Genomic DNA, 22,809 nt, shown 5'->3' with positions numbered 1-22,809 from the left:
CTGAGGTCCACCTTGCACCCTTCCTCAGGGCCACAAAGGGGCCAGCCTTGGGCTCTGCTGGGGGGCAGGGATGGGGGGGCTCCAGCTGAAGGTTCCCGGAGCAACACTGACCCATCCAGAGGCCACCTTCCCTTCCTGATTGCTGGGGGGGGGGGCGGGGATGCCCCTCCCCCATTACCTGGCTACCTTGGCGCAGGTGTGCTGGGTCAGGCAGAGAGGGAAACCGAGGCAGACCCCCGCGGTGATGGAGGGAGCCACCGACTGGGAAGTGGGGCAGGGCAAGGGAAAGCGGTAAGTTGGGGGCTCACACCCTTCGCCCCGGAGGGCCGGTACCCCAGGGCCTAGAGCACGGCTGGTACACGGTAGGTGTTCAATAAATGTTGAGGCATGGAATGACTGAATGTGTGAGTGGGTTAGACAGATCAGTAGTGAGGGCTCCCTGCTTCAAGGGCCATTCACTGCTCCTCAGCGCTCGCCTCGCGCATTCATTCCTCATTCATTCGTTCCTCCCGCACGCACCGCACTCATTCATTCAGGCGCTCCGCCATTCATGCTGGCGCGGGTTCATTCATTCCCTGCCCCGCCGCCATCCCCGCCCCGGCTCCCGCGCGCACGTGGCGCCCCGCGCCCCCGGTCCGGCCCCGGGCCCACCGAGCGCGCCCCGCCTGGGCGCCGCGGGGGGGAGCCGCTGAATCAGCCGCGGCTGCGCGGGGCCGGGGCTGGCGGGGAGCCGGGCTGGGGGCGGGGGGCGGGCGCTCCCTGCGGGAAGCCGGGCGGGGTGGGGGAGCCCCGGCCGCGCCGGCTCCGGGGCGCGCTCGGCCTCGCTGGGGAGGGCGCGGGCCGGGGGCGGTGGCGGCGGCGGCACCGGAGCGCGGCGGCGGCGGCGGCGAGCGGCGCGGCTGCCCTGGGGCCATGTGGACGGGCGGCCGGCGGCCGGGCCGGCTCCGCCGGGCGGTGAGTACCTGCGAGCCGGGAGGGCGCGGGCGCGGGCGCGGAGGCGGGGCGCGCGCCACCCACGCGGCAGGGCGGTCTCCGCACGGCGCCCGAGGCGGCCCGCGTGCCCCCCCGGCGAGGGGGGCGATGGCCCAGCCTCGTCTCCCCGCCCGCGGCGCCCCCTCCAGTGCCGGGGCGCCCGGGCCCCGCCGGGCGGGGTGCGCCGGCCGCGGGGGGCACTCGCGGGGCGGGGCGGGGCGGGGCGGGGACTCGGCCTCCGCGCGCTGCCCTGCCCCCCCGCGCGGCCGACCTGAGCACCCGGGTCGCCGGCGCCGGGTCCTCGCCCCGCAGCACGTGCGGCCCTGCGGCGGGAGGGAGGCTGGGACGGCGGAGGGGGGCAGGGCGGGGCCTGGGGACCGGGGAGCCGCCGCTGTCCCGGGCGGGTGGCCGGGGCGCAGGCAGGCCCCCTCCTGCCCCGGGTCAGGGCTCGCCGAGGCCGCGCGCCCGCCCGGGAGAGGTCGAGCAGCCGGAAGGAGGCTGGACCAGGGGCTGGTTCATTGAGCGTTTGCAGCGCGTGGGCTTGCGCCGGCCCCAGACCCCCGCGGTCTCATCCAGCACCCGCAGGGCAGGTGCTCCCATTCTCCTCAGTTAGGAGCGAGGCAGCTGAGGCTCAGGGAGGGGAGGGCTCGCCAGGGCCGCTCCACTGAAGCTTCCAGCCTCCCTGAACCCCAGCACTGTTGGATGGGAATTGCTGCCCTAGCGTTTCCGCTTCCTGCCTGGTTTAGAGGTGTTTCCTTCCTCGTCTGGGCCCCACCCCATCCCCAGTGTGGTTCCTTTGGGGCAGGAGCAGCGTGGGCCACATCCTGGAGTCTCCTGGACCAGCAAGATTGGAGCAGAGTAGGCACCCAGGAGTGAGCGGGGGTGACTGCATGAGCTATGCCTACAAAGGTGGAGTCCTGGATGGCCAAGGTCAGCCACAGACCTGGGCTGTGCAGACTGAAAGCTGACCAGGGGTCAAGGCCTTGGGGCCCCCGGCCAGCAGGACAGGGTCTCCATGGGCCTGGCTCCTATGAAGGCCCCAGTGCCCTCGATCTCTGGGGGCCGGGGACAGGTCCTTGCCCTTCACTGGGCCCCAGCTCACGTGCCCACAGCCTGCAACAGACCCCTTTCCACTCCCAGGGCCAGCGAGGACCGTGGAAGGAAGCCCCTTATACACTGTGGTGTGCCGCCCCGGCCAGGCCCGGTGTGGCACTGCTGGCTAGGGCAAGTGGCCGACGAAGGTGGCTCTGCCTGGCATCTGTGACGCACAGGGCGGGGAGGCAGCAGCCCAGGCCCTGGCAGCGTCCCCGAAAACCCTTCATTTTCCCGACTCTCACTATAATCAGGGTGGCACAGAAAAGCAGGAACAGGGGCAGATGCAGCTTCTTCCCGGCTGCCGAGCGCCAGCTCCGGGTGAGGGGAGGCCTCGCTGCTGCGGAGGGACCCTCCCGAGCTATCGTCTCATATTTATAGATTCCTGTGCTCCGTGTTCCTCTTATCTTCAGAACCTGGAGCTGTTTGCACCTGGGATGCCTAGTGGGCAGGGCAAGGGCTGCCTAGAGCCTCAGTGGCGTGGGTCTGGCTTTACTTGGGCTGGGGCATGGGGAGTGGGTCATTTCCGGGTCAGGGAGCGGAAGTGAGTCAGAGCAGTGTGGAAGGTGATGGAGCCCCCATCCGCTATCGAAGACCCTTGGGCACAGGGTCTGGCCCCTGATAGCTGCCATTTATTGAGCACCTACTATGTGCCAGGCCTGGTATAAGCTTCAGGCAGCATCTCCATGGCAACACTTTGAAGTAGCACCCCTACTCCTGTAGGCACTTAAGGCTGGTTAAGAATGAATGAATGAGAGGGGAGGAGAGCAGTCCCTGGATCCAGGGCTTGGCTGGAGACCTTCCACGATTTCCCAAATCCCAGGAGGCTCATGAAGCCCAGGGGCTGAGTAGGAGCTGAACCGGGGACAGTGGGGGATCGTGAGAGGCACAGCCTGGGTCAAGGCCTGGGTGGGGGGGGGGCCGGGGGGGGCGAGGATCAGAGGAGGCTCAGTCCAGCTGCAGTGTGGAGGTCAAGGGCATGGCCATGGGTCAGTTTGTGTGTGTATATGTGTGTGTGTGTGTCTCCTCCCCTCAGAGCAGGTAAAAGTCCCTGGGAACAAATCCAGGGATGACCCCAGGCTCACTGTGTTGGCCTAGAATTGTCCACAGGGTCCCTTCCTGTTTCCCCCTCCTGCCCCAGAGCAGGTCACTAGCCTGGAGGAGAGGCCTGGATGGGAGACCGGAGTCTTGGGTTCCAGTTCCTCCTCTGCTGTGTGACCTTGAGCAAGGCCTTGCCCTCTCTGGGGCTCAGTGTCAGAGGCACAACACCTCTCTCCGTCAGAGGCGTGGCTTCTGTGGCCCAAGAGCAGGCCCTTGATGGTGCTCGGTGGCGGGAGAGCTGACCAGAGCTGTCTCTGTTGATTCAGTATTACAGGCATGAATGAATGAGTGAGTGAATTCTCCATCCCCGTAGCATCCTCTCTCCAGGTACCCCACTCTGCCCTGTTCACTGGGGCCACTTAGGTGAATCTGATATAGACCTCCCCTTCAAGATCTCATAGTCTTCCAGGAGACATGAACCTTCACTAGTGTGGCAGGTGTTAGGAGGGTGACGGGGGCCTTCACTGCCCCCCCACCCAAGTCAGGAAGGGGACCCAGCTGTGGCTCCAGCCCCAACAGGCCGTTCATCTGGAGGCTACCACTGCAGGCCCTGGGGGCTTCTCAGGGTGGGCATCAGCTAGTGCCTAGCTCTGAGCCAGGCCAGGGAACTGCAGTCATTTGTTCAATGAGCAGCCTTGAACCAAGCCAGAGATGGAGATGGGCCTGCCTGGGAAAGACAGACACCAAAAGCTCCAGTCGTGCTGCAGGTGGTGGGTACTGGGATTCCAGCGCATCCAGGTGGAGAAGCAATGTGAGATGGACTGCAGAGGCCAGTGGGGGGATCATAGGTGGGAGGCGTGTCGCAGGGCAGATCAGTGGATGGAGAGATAGAACACTAGAGGGAGAGATGCATAGGAGGAGAGACTGATGGATCTAAGTGCCAGGATAGGGCTGGACGAGTGGATGGATGGAAGAATTGATTAGGACACGGGACTGGGTGGATAGAAGATATCAGTGGATAGATATACGGGTGGATTGATAGGTGAAAGGATGGATTTCTCATGCATGTGACAAGACTGATAAATGAATGGATGGAAGGACCTAAAATGGATGGACAGATGTCAACGGATGAAGGGATAAGGGGCTGGATGGATACAGGAGTACATCAGAGGATGGATGGATACAGGCATGAGAAAATGAATGGATGCTAAATGGGTACAGTCAAGGCATGGATGCCAGGGTGGCTGGCTGGAGACTTGAATAATGTCCAAAAGATGATGGATGTAAGAACAGATGGGTGGATGGATGGATACAGGAAGAGTGGATAGATAAGTGCTTGAGGGTATGTTAGTGAATGCATGGATACGGGCGTGGAAAGGTGGATCAGTGCACAAATGGACACGTCAACGGGTGGGATGTATCCTTGGATGGACAGATGGATGAGTGGATACAAGATACAATTGACAAGGCTGGGTATGTGGACAAATGGGTGGTGGATGGCAGGTACAGGCACGGAAGAGTGCGCTGATGCCTGTGTGGGTACATGCTAGCAGAGGAAAGGTTACAGGGTTGGATGGGTGGAGCATCTTTCTTACGTAACCCCCAGTCCCTTCCATTCTGTGATCCCACAGCAGGGAGGCTGCAGGGCTGGGGAGAGGGCAGGGGGCCATGAGACCTCTCCAGTTGAGCTGGAAGACAGGCTCAGGGAATGATGAAGCCAGAGTGTAGCCTCCTGTAAAGACAGGTGACCAGCGGGGACTCCTGCAGGGAGCTCCTTGTCCTGGGAGACTTCCTGGAAGGTCTGGATGGCTCAAGTGCACGCCCCTTCTAAGCCAGAAATACTGGGGCTGAATTCAGATATCAGAGCCTGATGCTGGGGCCTGTGGCCACCCTCCAGGGTTTTCAGGTTAGCACAGAAATAACCAGAAGCAGAGGCAGGGTGGTGAAAACTGTGAGAATCCTCAGACTCAGAATGTCCTCTTCTACAGAAGAGGGGGATGGTAATAGAAACTTCTGCACTGGCAGGAGGGAGGCTTGGAAGGTGACTGCACTCCTGTGGGTGTTGGCTACCGTCGCTGGCGTGTGGCAGGCCACGGCTGTTTACCAGTCTGCCCTCGGAGCCCGTGTCCTCCTCCATGAGATGGGTGGCACGTCCCAGCTTGGGGGATTGCCGTGAGAGTGAGTGAGGTGATGTTTGGAGCTCTCAGTGAATCTCAGTCTGCACTCCCCATCCCCACCCCCCACCCCATCCTCACCCCCTGCCGCAGGATCCCACCAGCGCCCTGTGGCCAGGTCTTCCTGTTCCAGCCCCAGGAGGCAACCCGCAGCTGGTCCCTCCTCCCTTGGAGCTCCCAGATCCCAGCTTCCCATCCTGGGGAGCAGGGTGGGGCTGGGTGGTGGAAGAGGGGCTGAGGGGGTCCCGGAGAGAAACAGGGCGTGAGTGTCTGCCCTCTGGGGGTCCCATCCTGGGTCGGCCAGGTCCAAGCCACATGACCTCAGACAAGTCACTTGGCCCCCAGGAGAGACTGCTCCTTTAAGCATCAGACAGAGTTCACGGCTGTCCCACCTCACAGGACCGGGTGAGGATCTGGGCGATGATGTGGAGCTTGGCACACAGTAGGGGCTCAGGAAGGGGGCTGGAGCAGGTGAGTCAAGAGGCAGGAGCAGCCGCGGAGGGAGCCGGAAGCCCGTTCAGGAGAGGCAGCCCAGGCTGCTGAGAGGTGAGCAGGCCCAGGCTGTGAGCCGCAGCGGCCGACAGCATCCTCCGGGGCCTCGGGCCCAGGCGGCTGAGAGCCAGTGGGTTGTTATGACAACAGGAACTTGTCTGATGCAGCCGGCAACTCTGGGAGAGGCTCAGAGGACCAGCTGGCCAGGGCCCCCAGAACATTCCTGCCACTGCACATAGCAGGGGAATGGCCAAGTAGAGCCCCAGGCCGATGGGTCCTGAGGTCCCACGAGATGCCAGGCTCCACACTGAAGCACGCTCTCTACACTCTCACTACATCAGTGCCCAGGGCTAGGTACTGCTCTGTCCCCATCTGGCGATGAGGAGGGGACGTGACTTGCCCAAGGTCAGTTGGGGTGTTGGAGGTAGATTTGACCTTGGATCTGCCAGCCTCCAAGTTTTATTCCCACTAGTAATGGAGCAGGGCTGGATGACTGCTGCTGGGGAGGGGCTGTCCAAGCATAAAGGGATGACCTTCTGGGGACTACAGGAGTGGCTGGGGACACTGTGGCCTTCCCAAGAGCCCGAGACCCCTGACTCCCCATGTTCTCTTGTCCACTGCCCAGCCCAGAGGAGGTGCACACCAGGCTGGGGGTGCTGGTGAAAGCATAGTCTGAACCTGGGGTACCTTCACTTTTTCATGTATTCAAGAACTACTTGTTGAGCACCTCCTATGTGCCTGGCCCTGTACGGAGAGCTGGGGTGGAGTGGAACTTACATTCCAGGGGGACACAGATAAAAAACAAATAATTGCAAACACGTCAATTACAGTTAAGGGTCATGTTATGAGAAGAGCAAGGGTTATAAGAGGCTGCTGCAGGGGTACCTGATCTGATCTAGGGGATGGAAGGGGACAGGCTGTTGAACTGGGGCCCTGAAAGTTGGATAGGAATTAGATGATGAGAAGAGGGGAAGGGAGAGAGAGGGAGAGTGCTCCTGGCAGAGGGAACAGCAAGTGCAAAGGTCCTGAGACCAGAGAGAGCTTGGCACGTTCAGGAACTAGATGGAAGTTCCTGGGGTGGGCTGTCGGGGAAAGTAGAGAAGACACTGGGCCGTGGGGGCCTTGCAGGGCATGTGAATGTGTGACATTGTCTGGTTATGTGGTCTGTGATTTTAAAAGTTCACATTGGCTTGTTTGTGGGATGGACCAAGCTGAGGTCAGGGGCCCCAGGGTGGGGTGATTGTAGGTGTCCAGATGAGAAGTGGTGGCACCTGGGACCAGCAAAGTGGTGGTAAGGATGGAGGGGGGTGGCCAGGTCTGAGAGAGTCTGAATAGTCAGGGCCTGGTGGTTAGCGGTACGGTGGGGGAAGCGGGAAGAGGGAGAGAGAGGGTCCAGGCAGCTTCCATCCCTGTCTTGGGCAGCTGAGCTCATGAAGCTTTTCAGACACTCAGTCGCAGGTGCTGAGAGGCATCCAGAGAGTTGTCCAGCTGAGCTCAGAGAAGAAGGGGTCCCCAGAACGTCGTGTCAGGCATCTCGGCACTGCCGAGGCCCCAGGTACTCACCCACGAGCAGGCAGTGCCAAAGAGAGCCCAGGCCATCCTCCAGGCAGCACCAGAAGCCAGGGCTGGGGATCATGGTCAAGGGCCACCCCCTGCCGAGCCTTCCTTTGACTCATGCAGCTGTGTCCCAGGAAGGAGTCCTACCTGGACCTCTGGCTCCCTGAGATGCCAGGTATCAGTGTGTCTCCCTTCATGCAAAAGATCAAGTGCCCGGGCCTGGCTCTGGCCCTCCTCTGGGGTAACCTCCCCACCCCATTTCCCATCTAACTACACGCTGGGCCCCCACGTGCCAAAGGCTCTTGCCTCATAGCGTTATCAACCATGGTTCCTAAACTTATCCCCTGTGTGTCAGTGAGGAATTGCACACAGCTGCTAGTCACAGAGACTGGAAATAACCATGGCTTAGATGTGACAGGGGGTTATTTCTCTCAAGTCAAAGAAGTGCCAGAGGCAGGTGGTCCAGGGCTGGTGTGATGAATCAGTGGTCATCAGGAACCCAGGTTGTTTTGTCTTTCTGCTCCTCTAGTCTTTATATATGGCTTCTGCCTCAAGTTTTCTTCACGGTGCGAAATAGCTGCAATAGCTCCAACCATCACTTGCACGTTCTGGATAAGAAGCAAGAGGGTTTGGGAGTGGGAGCTAAAAGGGCACAGGCAAGCTTTCTGATCCCTTTTACGGAGCGGTCGCACCCAGTAATTTCTGTTTATATCTCATTGGCTACCCCTGGCTGCAAAGGAGCCTAGGAAATGCAGTCTTTTAGCTGATTATCTTGCCTCCCAGAATAAAAGGAGGGTTCTTCACTGAGGAAGAGTGGGAGGACGGTGGGCAGCCGGCAGTCTCCACCACACCCTCCCATCCTGCCAGATGGATGCAGTTCTGATTTCCCCTCCTTCAGGCCCTGTGTTCGTCCACGTCCCTGCACCCAAGCCCACACCTGGCAGAGATGAGGAGATGTGGTGAGCGGAGTGTGTGAGGCCCAGCCCAGGGCTCCGCGCCATCCCCCCAGCACACAGCAGGTGCTCATTCAGTGCAGGCTGCCTCCCCAGGCAGGCACAGAGCCCAGGACATGACCTTCCCTTCTCCAGCACTTTCTAAGCCCTGAAGCCCAGCTCCCATTTAGTGAAAATCAATTTAGGGGGTGGGAGGCCCCCCCGCCACGTGCTCTCTGGATCGATAGGGGCGGGCATTCTGCTGATCACGCTGGCCAGTGAGGGCCGGGTGGCCCTGCCCTGCCCCACCCCCAGAGGGCGGAGGGGTCCCAGCCACGTGGGAGGAGAGAAGTGGGGGTCAGTGAGGTACTTGGAGAGGCTTGACCTTGGACTGACTAAGGAGGATGCTCTCAGGGGCCGGCTCCCAGGCACGGGGCCCTGACCCCAGCAGCCCCAGGCAGGATGGCCACGGCTCCCTCGTGGAGCCCAGGGCCGAAGCCCGCGGGACGGAGGCCTGTAGAGAGGACCCTCGAAGCAGCAAACAGCGCCCCACCTCAGGTCGGAACCCCAAGGCCCCGCCATCTCACCCCAGCTGGGCGGTGCAGCCTGACCAGGAGGAGACAGAGGCATCACCTGGCCTGCTGTGCACCCCGGAGGCCCCAGGCCCTGGCAGCAGGGCTGCCGCCAGCCCCCTCACCTGGCTGGGCCGCCGACGGGAGGCCAGGCTGCCCTTCTCCAGATTCCTGGATGAGGTCGCTGTGCGGGTGCTGGACCCTGGGACCCTGGAGGCCTTCCGGGGGCCCAGAGGCCGCAGCCTGGAGCCCTCCCTGGGTGAGCAAGACCCAGGCCTGGCCCACGAGCCCCTCGCAGGAGCTGCAGCCCCAGAGAAGACCCTGGCCCTGAGCCCCCAGCTGTCCTCGGAGGCGGCCCCAGAGGCTGCAAGCAGAGGGGGACCGGGCCGGGCCGCGGAGACCAGTGGGCCTCGCGTGGGCAGTGGCAAGCGTGGAGGCCCAGCTGCCTCCCCCCGGAGGCCTCCAAGCCAGGTGAGTCGCAGCCCCTCCCCATCCTCCCATGGGCAGCGAGACAGAGGTCGGCTGAGGCCCCTTCCCTTCTCCCTTCGTGGGCCATTTCCCCACAGGTTCTGGCTGACCCCCCCCCCGCCCCGAGTTCCCTCCTCACCCCCTTTCATAATCACTGTAACGGGAAAGACCTTAAGCGCCCAAAGAATGAAGCTCTAGGGTGAAATTTCTGGCTTCGGGGCAGGCAGGCTATTTCTGGAATACGCATACGTAAACAACAGTGATAGCCAGAATAATATCACATCCCCAGTGGCAGAGACCTTGGTGTTTTACCAACGGGATTTTACATGATGATTCCTTTGAGTTTTTGAACCTCAGACACATCCACGTGAGGTAGGATGTCACAGTCCTGTCAGGCAGACAGGTGGTCCATGTCCTTCATAGCTGCCCATTTTATGGAGTTGAAAACTGAGGTTCTGAGTTGCCTGGGGGCCTCCTGGGGAGTCTGGACTGGGACTGAGGTCTTTGTATCTAAATAGCACATCAGCATTCCCTCCACACACACGCACTCTGGCCTCAGAGGGATGGGCAGAAAGGTTTGGCGGGACCTGCTCGGCTGTCCTGGGGGAATCGGGTTGTGCAGGGTGTCAGGATGGCAGCACCCCCACCTCGGCACTGACCTTCGTCTCCCAAACCATCCGTGTCCCCTGGGGCCTGAGCCGGTCCTTATAGGCTGTTGAGGACATTGTCCCCTCCCGACTAGTCTGAGCACAGGACCGAGGTGGGGCCGTGGGGCCAGGGTGGTGGAGATCTCACCCAGGTCCCTCCCAGAATGGCCACCCTGCGGGGAGGGGTTGTTTTAAAAACAAAATCCTAGGCAGTGGGAGAGCCACTGCTTGCTGAGCGCTTCGCGGAGTTGTGCTGACTCTGTCGCAGTGCACCCCCAGCGGTCCGTGTCATCCTCGCGCTCCCCGCATCCCGGGAGGAAACAGGCGAGGGGAGGTCACGGGAGGAGCCGGGGTCGGACACAGTCCGTCTTAACCTCCCCCTCTGCACCTCTGCTCCTCCGCGTCACTTGCCTCCAATGACCTGACCTGCCTCTTTCTCCAGGGAGAGCTGGGGAGCAGTGTGGCTGGTGGGGAGTTCTGAGTACCTGAAGCCCACCAGCCCTTCCGCTGGGGTCTGCTGGGCCAGCTGAGCCGAGCACAGCAGGGGAGTTCTTAACTCAGGGTAGACTCAGCTCAAGGACCTGGGCAGGTCACCCACCCACTCTGGGCCTCGGTTTCCCCGGCCGTGGAAAGAGAGTAATGGTCCTGAGTTCTCTTCTGCCTCGTCACGGGGAAAGCATCCAGCAGGCACCCAGTAAGCATCGTGTGCCCGGCCTCCTCCACAGGAGCCTGGTGATCCAGGACTCCCCCACCCCCCACCCTGTCCTCCACTCTGGGCTCCACACACCATGCAGACCTCACTCTGGGGACCACCAGGTCCCGGGGGAGCCCCATGATGCCCAGGCCTCTGGAAGATTCTGTCTCGAGTCTCCTCGCACATGCCTCCCAGGGCTCCCAGGCAGCACAGGGCCTTGGGGACTTGCCTGGGCCCCACAGCAGGTGCTGGGGGGCAGGGCTCTGTCCTGGGGCCCAACCAGCGTGTCCTTCCTAAGGAACTGGTGTTGGCTTCTTGAAGCAGGAGGTGAGCATCAGGCCCCCCAGCCCAGCCCTCCCCAGCCCACCCCAGCCCAGCATCACAGGTGGTCGGCTCCAGCCTCGCATCAAATACTCCAAACAGGCCTGTGAGAGAGATGCTAGGATCAGGCCCATTTCACAGACCAGAAACTGAGGCTCAGCGAGCAGAGCCCGGCAGCGGCCTGGCTGGGCTGTGCCCTGGCTCAGTGAACCCAGGCAAGCTACATCCCCCCAGTGTCTTCCTGTGTGTGGCGGGGAATTGGAGGTGATGCTTGAAGGTGCCTGGCACACGTCAGGAATCCTATCCCTGGGACGATGGTCCCCACGAAGATGATGTGAGCGCCCCTGTAGCTGGCCCAGACAGGCTTGTGTCCCCGGAAGAGGTCCCAGGGTGAAGGTGGAGCTTCCGGGAAGCAGGGCAGACCCCTGGCTTGCAGGCATCAGTCTGAAAGCCCTTGCTCGAGGACAGGGCCTGGAGTCGCACCGTTAATCACATTAACCACTTCAGGGAGGAAGCTGTAAGCCAGGGGGGCTGGGGGAAGGGGGGGTGGACTCTAGTCCTGCCTCTGCCCTGTCTGGCTGAGTGGTCGTGGGGGACTCTGGTCTGACCCTTCATTGTCCAGCAGACAAGAAGCCACTGCAGAAGTTCTCTGGGACCTCTAGCTGTCCCTGTCACAGGCCTGGCATCAAGGCTCATTCATACTACACTTTCCTGAGAACACAAGGGGCGGAAGAGAGCAGGAAGCACAGGCTGGGGTCAAGGAGGGAGAGGCGGGCAGGGGGCTCTGAAGCACCCCTAGTGGCATTGTGACAAGACCCCAGGTGCCAGGCCTAGGACTCCACAAAGATGTGTTCGGATCCTGCCCAAGCGGCTTTCCCACCGTGAGGCCTTGAGGAAGCCCTCCGCCCGCGGGGCCGCAGGCTCCCCCTCTGTAGGGCCAGCTGAAGGTGTGATGGCACCTCTCCACAGCGGGGGGACCCCCAAGGTGCCTCGGGAGGGGGCAGCCGCTTCCCTGTTCCGCAACTGTTGCCACGTGGGAACGTGGGCCGGAGTTGCCAGATCTTCCAAAATTTCAGTAGGAGCCAAAAATATGGATTTTAACATGTAAACTCTCCCAATTTTTAAATGTTGGCTCAAATGTTTAAAAAAAAAAATTAAAATCCTCTCGCAGGCCAAATACAACATGCTGACGGGCCAGATTTAGCTCAGGAGGCCAGTTTGCAGCCGCGGGCCTAGCCCATCTGCAACGGCGCGCGGCTGGGAACCCGAGGCCCTTCCCTGGGCCACGCAGAGAAGCATGGGGCTCGACCAGGGGATGGGACGGGGCACCTCTCAGTCCGCAGAGAGGTCCTCCAGAGTCCCCAAGGGAAGGACCGTCTTGGCCCCATCTGGAGGCAGCCCCAAGCCACAACAGATTGGGTGCAAGTCCCCAACTTGCTGAGTGATCTTGGGCCGGCGCTCCGCCGTCTCCTGTCCGTGCGTGCTCACCTTGGTGTCCCGACTAAGGTATCAGGGGATGGCCCGCTGTGTGCCCAGCACATCGAGCCCTGCAGCAGATGCTGAGGGACCCGAGGCCGGCTTCTCACCCATGACACAATCTGTGACACCAGCATTCCCCTCCTACCTCCCCACCTGCCCCCGCCCCCTCACCTGGACGGGCCCCGCCCCCTCCCTGAACCCTCCTCTTCCGCGTGTGCGCTCACTCCCTTGGTGACCTCATCCAGTGTCAGAGCGTAAGAGCTGTCTCCATGCTGACCACGTGGAGGTTCACATCTCCTGGACCCTCCTCTGAACTCCAGACCCATGTCCCCACCCTCTTGTCGATGTCCCCGCTGGGATGTCTGGACCTGAACACTGATCTTCTCCCCACCCCCACTTCTAGCTGCTCAGGCCAAAACCCATGATCTCAACTTTGGCGATTCTTTCTTCCACACCCACCGCCAGTCTGTCAGGGCATCTGAGCACCTCTCCCACCTCCTCCCTGGTCCCCACTCACCTGAATTTGTGTAGGTGCCCCCGGCTGGACTCCACAGGCCCTGCACTCACCCCTCAGTGCGGCCTCCACACCGCAGCCTCAGGAGCAGCCCTCTGCTCAGCTCCGTGGGGGCTTCCGACCCACTCACGATAGAAGCCAAAGTCCTGATGGTGGCCCATGAGGCCCCCAACTCAGTCTCTGCTCCCCACTGGTGATCGGATGCTCCCTGAACTCAGGGCAGGGCTGCGCTGATACCCTGGGTAGTCTGCCTCCCACTGTGGGAATATCAACACCGTGAGAGCAGAGAAGGTCCTCTAATTTGTTCGCTGCTGAGTCCCCTAGAACAGGGCGCACAGTGATGTTTGTTGAATGAATACAAGAAGGCCAGGAGGTATGTAAAACCTCTGAGAAGAGTGCCCATCCTGAATGATGACATCAAAAGTCTAGCTCAGGAGCAGCTGCAGCCCTTCACCAGCCCTGTCCCCATGACAGTCCCCTACACACACACAGCCACCGTGCCACTCACATCTTTGGAGACTTTCCATCCTCCCTAGGTGAGGGATAGAGCTCAGAGAGGCTGAGGGTTTTGCCCAAGGTCACATAGCTGCACAGGAGGCCCAAGTCTCCATCAGTAGGAGGCGGGTGGCCGCTGTCTTGGCCACATCTGGGATTTGCAACTCCCCCGCCATCTCTGCCGTCTGTACTGTTCGGCTTGTGTCCTCCCCTTGAAGAGAGGGTAAGGGAGGAGGATAAGGAAGAAAGCAAGGAAGTTGAAGCTCAGTAGATCTCAGGAGGGTCTAGGGGACCGAGCACAGGCCTCGAGGGAGGGCAGGGACTTGCCCAGGGTCACAGGGTGCGTCGGGGGCAGAGGGGAAGCCTCAGCACCCAGCAGGCCCCTCCCTGACCTGGACCCGCGTTCCTTCTCAAAACAGTTTCGGGAACCTTGAGATTTGGGGGGGGAGGGGCAGCAATACAACCGGGCCAGGTGGTCCAGTAGAGGAGTCACACAACCACTGGCGGGGGCCAGAGCAGGACTGACCCCCATCAGCAGAGGGGTTCCCTGGGCAGGGCTCTGTGCAGGTGTGTGTGCATGGGTTCCAAGTGGGCTCAAGTGCCCCCCAGTGTGGGGGGGAGGGGGGACGGAGGGGCATGGGCTGGCGGGCAAGTGATGGGGACCATGAGAGCAAACCAGAGGCTGCTCGAGGTCAAGAGCAGATGCCACGGGCCGGGGATTAAGAGCAACTGCGTTCATTCAGGCGTCACCACCTGCTCAGCAGAGGCCTCTGCAACAGGCCCGAGGGATAGAGACACCATGGCTGAAGCAGAGGGGCCCTGCCGTCAGGGGTGTCGCTGGTAGTGCAGGGGCTGGAAGGGGGCAGGCAAATGGCCAAAGAGGATGAATCCAAAGGGACAGGGCGTGACGAGAGATCGTTTCGTGAGAGAGAGGAGCTGCTTTAGGTGGGTGGTCAGAGAAGGAAGTCACCAGCCCTGCAAAGATCCAGGTGCAGAGAAGACGTGCAGACGCCCTGGGGCAGGAGTGAGCTGGGTTAGCTTGGGACCAGCCAGGTGGCCGGTGTGGCCAGTGTGTGGTAAGTGAGGGGCAGGTGGTGGGGGTGTGGTCAGAGGGCTAGGCAGGGCCAAGTCGGTGTGTACCGGCCCCTCGCTGAGGCTTGACTTGTGACACAGGGTTGCCTCCCTCCATCGCCCCTTGGGAGCACCTACTGTGTGCACAGTCACGTGCCCAGGCGCCACGGGGAGGACAGCAGCTCGGGAGGCTGGCTCCAGCCCTCCACGCTCTGCACCCAAGCTGCAGGGGTTTGCCTCTTGGAGTCTCTGGTTTCGAATCTGTAAAGTGGGGGTTGTAAGACCCACCTCGCAAAGTCACTACGAGGATTGAATGGGATTGATTTCCTCAACAGGGCCGAGGGCTGCGCTGGCAACAGAGCAGGCAACTAAAGGGTGGATGGGCCTGTATCTGGCCCTCTGGAAGCTCAGAGTCTCAGGGCGTAGGGAAGGGGGGGCAGGGCTGTGGCTGTAGGCCAGCAGGGAGCTCAGACTGTGGCTCAGGGTGTGGAGGGCGAGTGTGTGGGGTGGTGGGGACCGGCACCGGCAGAGACACGGAAGGAAGAGGTAGCAGGTGGGCTGAGGGAGGGATGCATGGCACGGTCCAGTTTAGCCAACACGTAGGGATTGTGTGATGCTGGGACATAAAGATGGCCACTGGGCTGGACCACCCAGAGGTGCTGGACCACCCAGAGGGGACAAGAGGAGGGTTTAGGGAGGACAGTGACAAGGTCACGGGTGTGCTGCAGGAACAGGCATGGGGCTGTGAGTATGGGGTGAACTGGGGGTACAGCGCCCAGAGCAGGGATGGACTGTCCCTCTGAAAGCACCCAGAGTGCCCACCTGTGTGCCCACCTATATCAGGAGAGCACTGGGACCCCACTTGCCTGTGGGTCTCTGGAGGGACCACACGGGGCCCGAGAGTATCTCCTGCCCCATCATTTCACACCGGGGACCCTGGACATCTCAAGGTCCCTCATAGTCATGGTCCCCTCCTGCCCCTACTCCTGTCCTGTAACAGAAGCACCACCTCTGGCCCGAGACCCAGGGAGTGCCCCCACTCTCCTCTGCCCAGCCCACCAGGCAGGCCTCAGCTAACCTCAGGCATCTCAGAGCAAGCCACTTCAAGCTGTGGCCCAGGTTTCCTCATCCAAAAGGGGGGCATCTCAGGAATTTCCCCAAATCTTGTGATGATGAATTGCAGAGTCAAGACTCAAATGTGGTTCTCTGGCCCCAGCACCAAGACCATTGCCAAAGGCATAGCCCCTCACCTTGGGGCCAGCCGCACACAGCTGTGACTGCTCTTTGTACATGCACTGGAGCTTGCGCACAATTCCCACCCGCTGGGTGAGGCGCTGGCCTAGCCCCAGGACGCAGCTGGGAAAGTCACCGCCCTGCCCCAGGGAGCACACACCTGGTCCGGAGGCCAAACCCAACAACTCCACTGGGTCTCCTCCATGGAGGGCTGCCTGGAGGAGGTGGCCTTTAAGAGTGAGGCCAATGGTGACCACACAGGCATGGGGTCTAGGGAGAATATGAGACTTTGTGGTAGGATGAGAGCCAGGTTTCAGGGTCTGGATTCGCAGAGTGAAGGAAGGGGCTGCTGAGGGGCTGGGGCTGGACCCCCTCCCATTCCCTGTCAGCCTTCTGCCCCGCCCTACCCCCTGGCCCCGGCCACCAGGGCAACTCAGCAGCCTCTCCTAGAGTCCCTTTGTGGGGGAGAAATTCCCAGACAGGCCTTTTAGAAGAGCTGAAACATTCAATATAAATAATAAATGCTAGATTTTTATAATTAAATTTTCATACATTCTTATTAATTTTAGACAAACTCCCTGGCAGGTCATTGACTGTGAGTGATTGAGGCAGCTGGTGACATGTGAGGGCCGTCCCCCGCCTTTGGGTGGGAGAGGTCTCTGAGGCATGGGGTCCAGGCCCAGCTGGGCTCTGCCTCGGCCCTTCACTCTCCTTATCTGTAAAATGGGAGTGACTGCTTCCCTGAGGAAGAGCTGGACAGTGCCGTGAAGGCAGGGCTGCTGGGTGGTGGTGTCCTTATTATCTCAGCCCTTCTGCTGCGGGGGGACTCCTGAGATGCCAGCGGCGGTTTCATTTCTCAACCATTAGCCCCTGGAGGGCAGGGCTCACCTCCTTTGCTGCCGCCTCCGAACCCCAAGAACCGAGCCCAGAGCTAATGAATGAGCGAGGCATCGTGGGTGGATGATGGAACTTGGACTTTTGGGGTTGGGGCTGACCCTGGCAACGCGGGGCTCCTCCCACCCTGCGTTGGCGGGGTGGAGGCCAGGCCTGCTGGGTGCTGGGGGGTGCCCCGGTGAAGGGACAGGGCTCCTGCCTGCAACTCACAGCCAGAAGGGAAGAGGCAGGAAAAGACACGCCACAGAGGTGTAGGAATCAAGCATGCACTGTCCGTGTTTATTGAGCGCCTGCTGTATGCTGGGATCTAGTGTGCTGAGCATGGTGATGGGAACCTGGGAAAGGTGGGCCTGGGTACATAGGGGGCGTCGGGGAGGTGTTGGCCAATCGGCCAGCTCTTTGTCTTGGGGGAGGAGAGTATATAGAGGGGTCTGGGCTCGTGGTCTCCGACAACTTTTAGAGCGTCGGGGACCGTGTCTGGCCGCCAATCCAGACGCCTCGGGGATCCTTTCCTCTGAAATTCCTTCCCGCACCCCGGCCCCTCCGCAGTCCGCGATGCAGAAGGGCAAGAGAGCTCCTCGTCTTGCTCCCCCTGCCCCCAAACCCAGCCCGCAGGTGAGGAAACTGAGGCCAGGGGAGTCTCAGGAGGGCCTGACCGAGCACCCGGGGAATTGGTGGCCGAGTCTGGCGGAGGGCCCCGGCCGGGCCTTCCAGCTCGGCGCTGGCGGCCGGGCTGCGCCCTCGCCCGGCGGGTCGGTGGGGGAGGCGACGTGGGGCCCGGACCGGAGCGGAGCGCGCTCCCGGCGGACGCGGCGGCGGCGCCCGGCGCGAGGGGCCGGGATGGGCAGTCATCAGTCTTCCCAGGTGTGTCGCGTGGTCCCTGGGCGCAGCCCCCCGTCCCCCTTTAATGTCCGGCATGGTACAGAAAGACGGGGAAAAGCCCCCGGGAGCGGCCTCTCTCGGGCGATGGAGAGCCCTCCCCGCGCCCCCCGCTCCGCGCAGGAAGTGCGATCCCGCCCGGGCCGCTCGCGGTCCCGGTCGTTCGCCGGCGCCCGCAGGGTTAACGGTAGCGGGCGGGCCCCCCGCCCGGCCCTCGGAGGGGGCTGCCCGACTGCTCGGGGCTGGGCGGGGAGGGTCTCCAAGCCGCGCGCGGGCGGGTCTGCGCAAGCCCGGCAGGGAGCCCCGCTGGCGAACCGGGCGCGCAAGGGTTAATCCCTTGGGCCCGGGAGGGGCGAGACAGGCCCGGACCCCAGAAGCTGAGGGCAGCAGGGTCCCTGATTGAGGAGTCTGAAGTCCCGACTGCTAGCACCCTCGGATCGTGTGCGTGTCAGGTTCTGCACTCCCGTACGGCCCCCAGTTGCCCGATTTGAACATTCTCCGACTCGGAGGTTCTGCAATTCCGGGCTTGGCTTCCTCCGGGAGGGAGCGCGGGGCAAGAAGGGTTAACGGGCGGGGTGGGGAGGGGGGGGTGTGCAGCGGGGGCCGCGGTCGCCGGAGAGTTAACGCGGCCGGGCCGGGTCCCCTCTTTTTCCGGCGGGCGAGACTGGGATCGCCTCGGGCAGTGCGGTCCCGAGTCCCCGGGCCAGCCCCTTCCTCTCCCCGGGGGGCGTAACTCGGTGCGCGGCGGCCCGGGCGGGCTCACCTGTTACTCGGCCGAGGCCCCGCGCACCCACTGAGTCCCAGCGACCGCGGCCGGTGAGTGCGGGCTGGGGGCGCGCGAGCCGGACTTTCCAACAACCGAGCCGCGCGGGGGTGCCCCGCCGCCGCGCCCGCCTGTGCCCGCGGTGCCCAGCTCCGCCCGGCGCGGCCGCGGAGCGCACGCCTCCCGCCTGCTGACCCTCTCCTTTGGTTTCTCGCAGGCCTCTGCCGCAGACATGGAGAAACTCAGGTGAGTGGAGCGTCTTCCGTGCCGCGGCTTCCGGGGCCGGGGCCGGGGTCGGGGATGTGGGCGCTGGGGAGGGCGAGGGGAGAGGGCTGTGCCGGAGCGCATCTACGGCCCGCGGCCGCCCGGCGGGGCTGGCCAGGGCCGGTGTGCCTGTGTGTGGTGCGTGTGTGCGCGCGCGGCTAGACAGCGGGGAGCGCCGCGCCGGGGGTCCTTGGCCGGGCAGGGGCCAATGCGGCTGGGGGTGGGAGTGCGCCACCCAGGGCCGGGCCGGCGCGCGCGCGGGCCTCCGCGATCTCCCGGGCCCTGCCCTGGACTCTGAATTGTCCCCTGGGACCCTCAGGGTTTCTGCTCCCGCTGTTACGCACCCGGTCCCCCGCGCCGGCCGGTTCCCCCATCCCCCAGCTGACAGTTGCCTGGTTCTGAGCTTTTAAGTTTCCACCTCGTGGGGGCGGGGGTGGAGGATGGAGTCCTCCCGGCTGGCCAGGCAGTCGCGTCTTGGAGCCATTTTGGGGGAATCCCGCGACGGCGTCTGGGGAGTGTCCCCCTCGGCCTCCCTCCAGGTGCTAAACTTTGAGCGTTTATGGACTCCACTGGGCGCCTTCGGGGCAGGCCCGGGATCCGTCGATTTGAATATTCATGACTTCCCTTGGGCTCTCTGACCCCCACTTAGGGAACACCCCTCCTGTGTTTTCCTTCCGGAGGCTGAGCCGAGGCTTGTGTGGGCAGGAGGCCCAGCTCTGGCTGCAGTGTTTCAGGACGATCCACGGGCCCTGGAGGGTCTCTCTGCCTCCTCCCTCCCCCTCCCTCCCCCTATCCAAGGCCAGGATCAGCATCCCTGAGGAGGAAGCTCAGTAGCAGGTGCACCCATTCCCCAAGGCACGGGGACCCAGCAGATCCCAGCTTGTCCCAGGGCAGGTCCCAGGGTCTAGGAGAGAGGGGCCTGGGGCCTTCCCAAGTGACCCTCAGTGCTGTGGATGAGTCACTCGGGAATGCCCAGGGGGCAGCCTGGGGACAGGTGGGCTCACACGGAGGCCCCAGACTGGACATGAGAGCAGGGCCATCTTCTGGCCGCTGAGCTGTTGTGCAGCCCTCCCTTGGTCCCACAGGACCAGAACCTGTTTGTCTTAGGCTGAGAGGAAGGGTCCAGTCTCTTAGGTCATAGGAGCTCAAACCCAAAACCAGATGTCCATCAGCCAGGCCCACCTTGTCATGGTCAGGGTCCAGGTGGGGCTGATGAGGCCCAGAGAGTGGCAGCCCTGCCTCTGGCCAGGTAGATGAGCTCAGGCCTGAACCCAGGCCTCTGACCCCAGGCCAGGACCCTCCCTGCTACCCCCATTGGCTGTCATCTCACTGGTACCCCCCCCAACCCCCTGGATTCGGCTGTCTTTGGAGGAGTTACTACTTAGCTGGGACTTGAAATAAGGTAGCATTCATGGGGCACCTTGAGACCAGCCTGGGGGGCCCCCCCTCTGGTCCTCTTTCTCTTTCCCTCTCTCTCCATGCCCAGCCAAGGCTCTTGAGCACATGCCCAGCCTGTGCTCTGGGCAGAAGGGACAGAGACATGGCCCAGCCTGGCTAGGAACCCAGGTGGACAGGTGAGCCAGGTGGGCAGATCCACTGCCCCAGCGCTTAGGGCACAGAGCATCTCTTTGTTGGGTGGGCTGAGGGCCTCCCTGAGCTGAATCCTGAAGGCTGGTGGCAGTGGCCGGCGCCCAGGCTTCTGGGCTGCACTGAGAGGCAGCAGTAGGCAGAGCTCTGGAGCTGGTGGCATTGGGGGTCCTATGTGGCCAGGACCCAGCATAGCCTCCCAAAATTGGGGAGCATCCCACCCTCCTCTCCCTCTCACCCCAACTGTGGTCCCAGGGCAACCTTGAGACCCTTTCCAGACTATTTCTTCCCAGCCAGCGCTGGGGCTGCCCCTGTAGGGTTCTGCCCTGCATTTAGTGTCAGGGGTCCAGGACCAATGGCCCCTAGGGATGTAGGGGAAGTTGGTCAGCATGGCCTCCCACGGTGTAGGCCACAAGGTGTGGGGTCTTCTGGCAAAGTCCTGACCCTCTCTGGGGCTCAGTTTCCTTATGTGTAAAGTGGGTATCCTAACCACCCCCACCTTGCAGGGCTGTTGGGAGGATGACCTGAGCTACTGTGAGTGACAGGCCTCACCTAGGACCTGGCCCACAGCAGGGGTCCAGGTAGAGTTTCACTGTGGGGCATCTGAACTGCACAACTGTGGCTTCCCAGGCAGGAGAAGATTCATTTGTGGTCCAAGTGAAGGGGTCTTGGGTGTTCAGAGGGATGACCCTGTGCTGGGGTCCCTCCTCCTGTCCTGGGGCCCACATTACAGGCTGCGCCTAGGACTCTGAACTGAGTTCCGAGAGGGCAGGCCCTTTGCCCCATCCAATACCTGTCACACAAACACACACCCACCCCCAGTGCCCGGAACCACAGCTGGCTCAAAAGGACTATGTCGTTGTGACCTTCAGTGGCTCCCTTTGTGGTACACAGTTGGGGCTCCCCCGCCCTCACCCCTCTGCCTGAGTCCCCCTCCTCACCACCCACCACATCCCGCAGCCCCACTTCTCAGCCCCAACTAGCTGTCATCCTCCTGCTCCTCCGCCTTTGCCCATGCTGTTCCCTCTGCTTGGAATGCCCTTCCACCCCCCCTTCTTGTCTACATGACAAACCAGTTATCCTCCTTGTCATCTTTTCTCTGTGGCTTTTGTGACTCTCTTGTCCCTCATCCCCAGGGGGGCTCATCCCCCCTCTGTGTACCAGGTCCTGCACTGGCGCTGAGACAGGCCAGCCCTCCAGAACAGGGACCCAGGCCCAAAATGCATGCTCCCAGGGATCCCAGGTTGGAGACAGTGGCCTGGGCAATCAGAGAAGGCTTTCTGGAAGCAGGGATACTTGAGCCAAGGCTTAAAGAATGAATAGGAGTTTGCAAGGAGGACGGATAGGACGAGCCTTCCAAGCGGTGCAAAGTCCTGGGGGCCTGAGGAAGCAAGGCTGTGTTCAGGGAGACCCATGAGGGGCAGGGAGTGGAGGTCGGTGGGGTGTCCTCTGTCCTCTCTGCCCCAGATGGAAGCCCCTGCGAGCAGAGCCTGGGGTCCATTTCTCCAGCCCCGGGTCTTGGCCTCCTCTGCTCTAGCCTGATGCATGCCCCTGCCTCTTGCTCACTCAGCTATCCTGCCTCCGACTGCTTGAAAAACTCTCCCTGTGACACTCAAATATTTGCAGATATTAGCGAGTCCCGGCTGGCTCTCTGAGTGCGGAACCGCAGAGTCGCTAATCCCCAAGTTAATCCCCTCCTCTGCCTTCCCTCTGCCCCGGGTCTGGTCTGCCTGCCTTCACTCCCGCCACTTTGCTCCATGCCTTTTGCCAAGCCGCTTCCTCCGTGTGAGCCCCAGTCCCCTCCTCTCTCATAGAGCAAAGTGGGTCAGTCGCCTCGCATGGCACCTGGGATACAGAAGGTGCCCAGGAAACCCAGAGCTATTCCTGTTCCGAGTCTGCCCCTCCCCCCCGCAATGTAATTTTTCAAAGTTGTGAACTGTGAGAGGCATCTAGAAGAAGTAATCAATCTCTGTGCAGTTGAAGACTTTAGGTTGACCACCACTCAGGTCAAGAAGTTGAATGCTGCCAGTCCCCCAGGGACACCGCTCCCCCCCCACCAAGACCCTTCCCCAATCACAGCCCCCTCCACCTCCCCCGGAGGTCTCCAGGATCGCGGCTTTGGTGATGAAGCGGTCTCTTGCTTTCTTCCTGATTTGGCCGCTCAACAGCATCCCTAACTGACTTCGTTTTGTTTCGCCTGGTCTAGAACTTCACATACATGGTGTCTTTTAGCCTGTGCTTTTCAGGTTGGCTTTTTTTTTTTTTTTTTTTTTCCCACCAAAACATCATGTTTTCGAGAGGCGTCCTTAGGGTGTGAGCAGCTGCCAGTTGCAGGCTGTCTCGGAGCACGGCGTTTGGGAGTGAAGTTACCGCAATCTGTGTATTCACGGACGGCCGTCCGGGCGGGCGGCTTCCAGCCTGGACCGCTGTGAATGAAGCCGCTGGGACCACGCCTGTCCAGGTCCCCGGGAGCACATGCAGCCTTCCTGGGGCAGCCCCGGAGCGGGAGGGCCGGGCCACAGGGCACGCGCACGGCCAGCTTTGGGCGCCACCCCCTCCCCGCGGGCCCGGGACCTCCTGTGTCGCGCAGCCGCCCCTAACTTGGCTTTGGGGGGGGGGGGGCGGGAGCTGCTGGGTGTGCGGGGGGAGGGGCGGTAACTGCGCGGCC

The 22,809-nt window shown here is 62.1% G+C and overlaps 1 protein-coding gene across 2 annotated transcripts in view; it reads left to right on the top strand.

The window, feature by feature from the left end:
- The first annotated feature begins 900 nt into the window (after window positions 1–900).
- The window catches only part of BEGAIN (brain enriched guanylate kinase associated), a 45,613-nt gene continuing 23,704 nt past the window's right edge, over window positions 901–22,809 (top strand). The window contains exons 1-2 of one of the 2 annotated variants that reach the window (XM_057731919.1): window positions 901–954; window positions 18,508–18,536. In XM_057731919.1, the coding sequence (XP_057587902.1) occupies window positions 913–954; window positions 18,508–18,536 (71 nt within the window). In that variant the 5' untranslated portion in view covers window positions 901–912. Of the gene's footprint in view, window positions 955–18,507; window positions 18,537–22,809 lie in introns of those variants that run through there. The other variant, XM_057731918.1, reaches the window with a different exon arrangement.

The sequence above is a fragment of the Hippopotamus amphibius genome, chromosome 4 (assembly GCF_030028045.1).
Source record: "Hippopotamus amphibius kiboko isolate mHipAmp2 chromosome 4, mHipAmp2.hap2, whole genome shotgun sequence".
Lineage (NCBI taxonomy): Eukaryota > Metazoa > Chordata > Mammalia > Artiodactyla > Hippopotamidae > Hippopotamus > Hippopotamus amphibius.
This window is presented reverse-complemented; position numbering and strand designations above follow the sequence as displayed.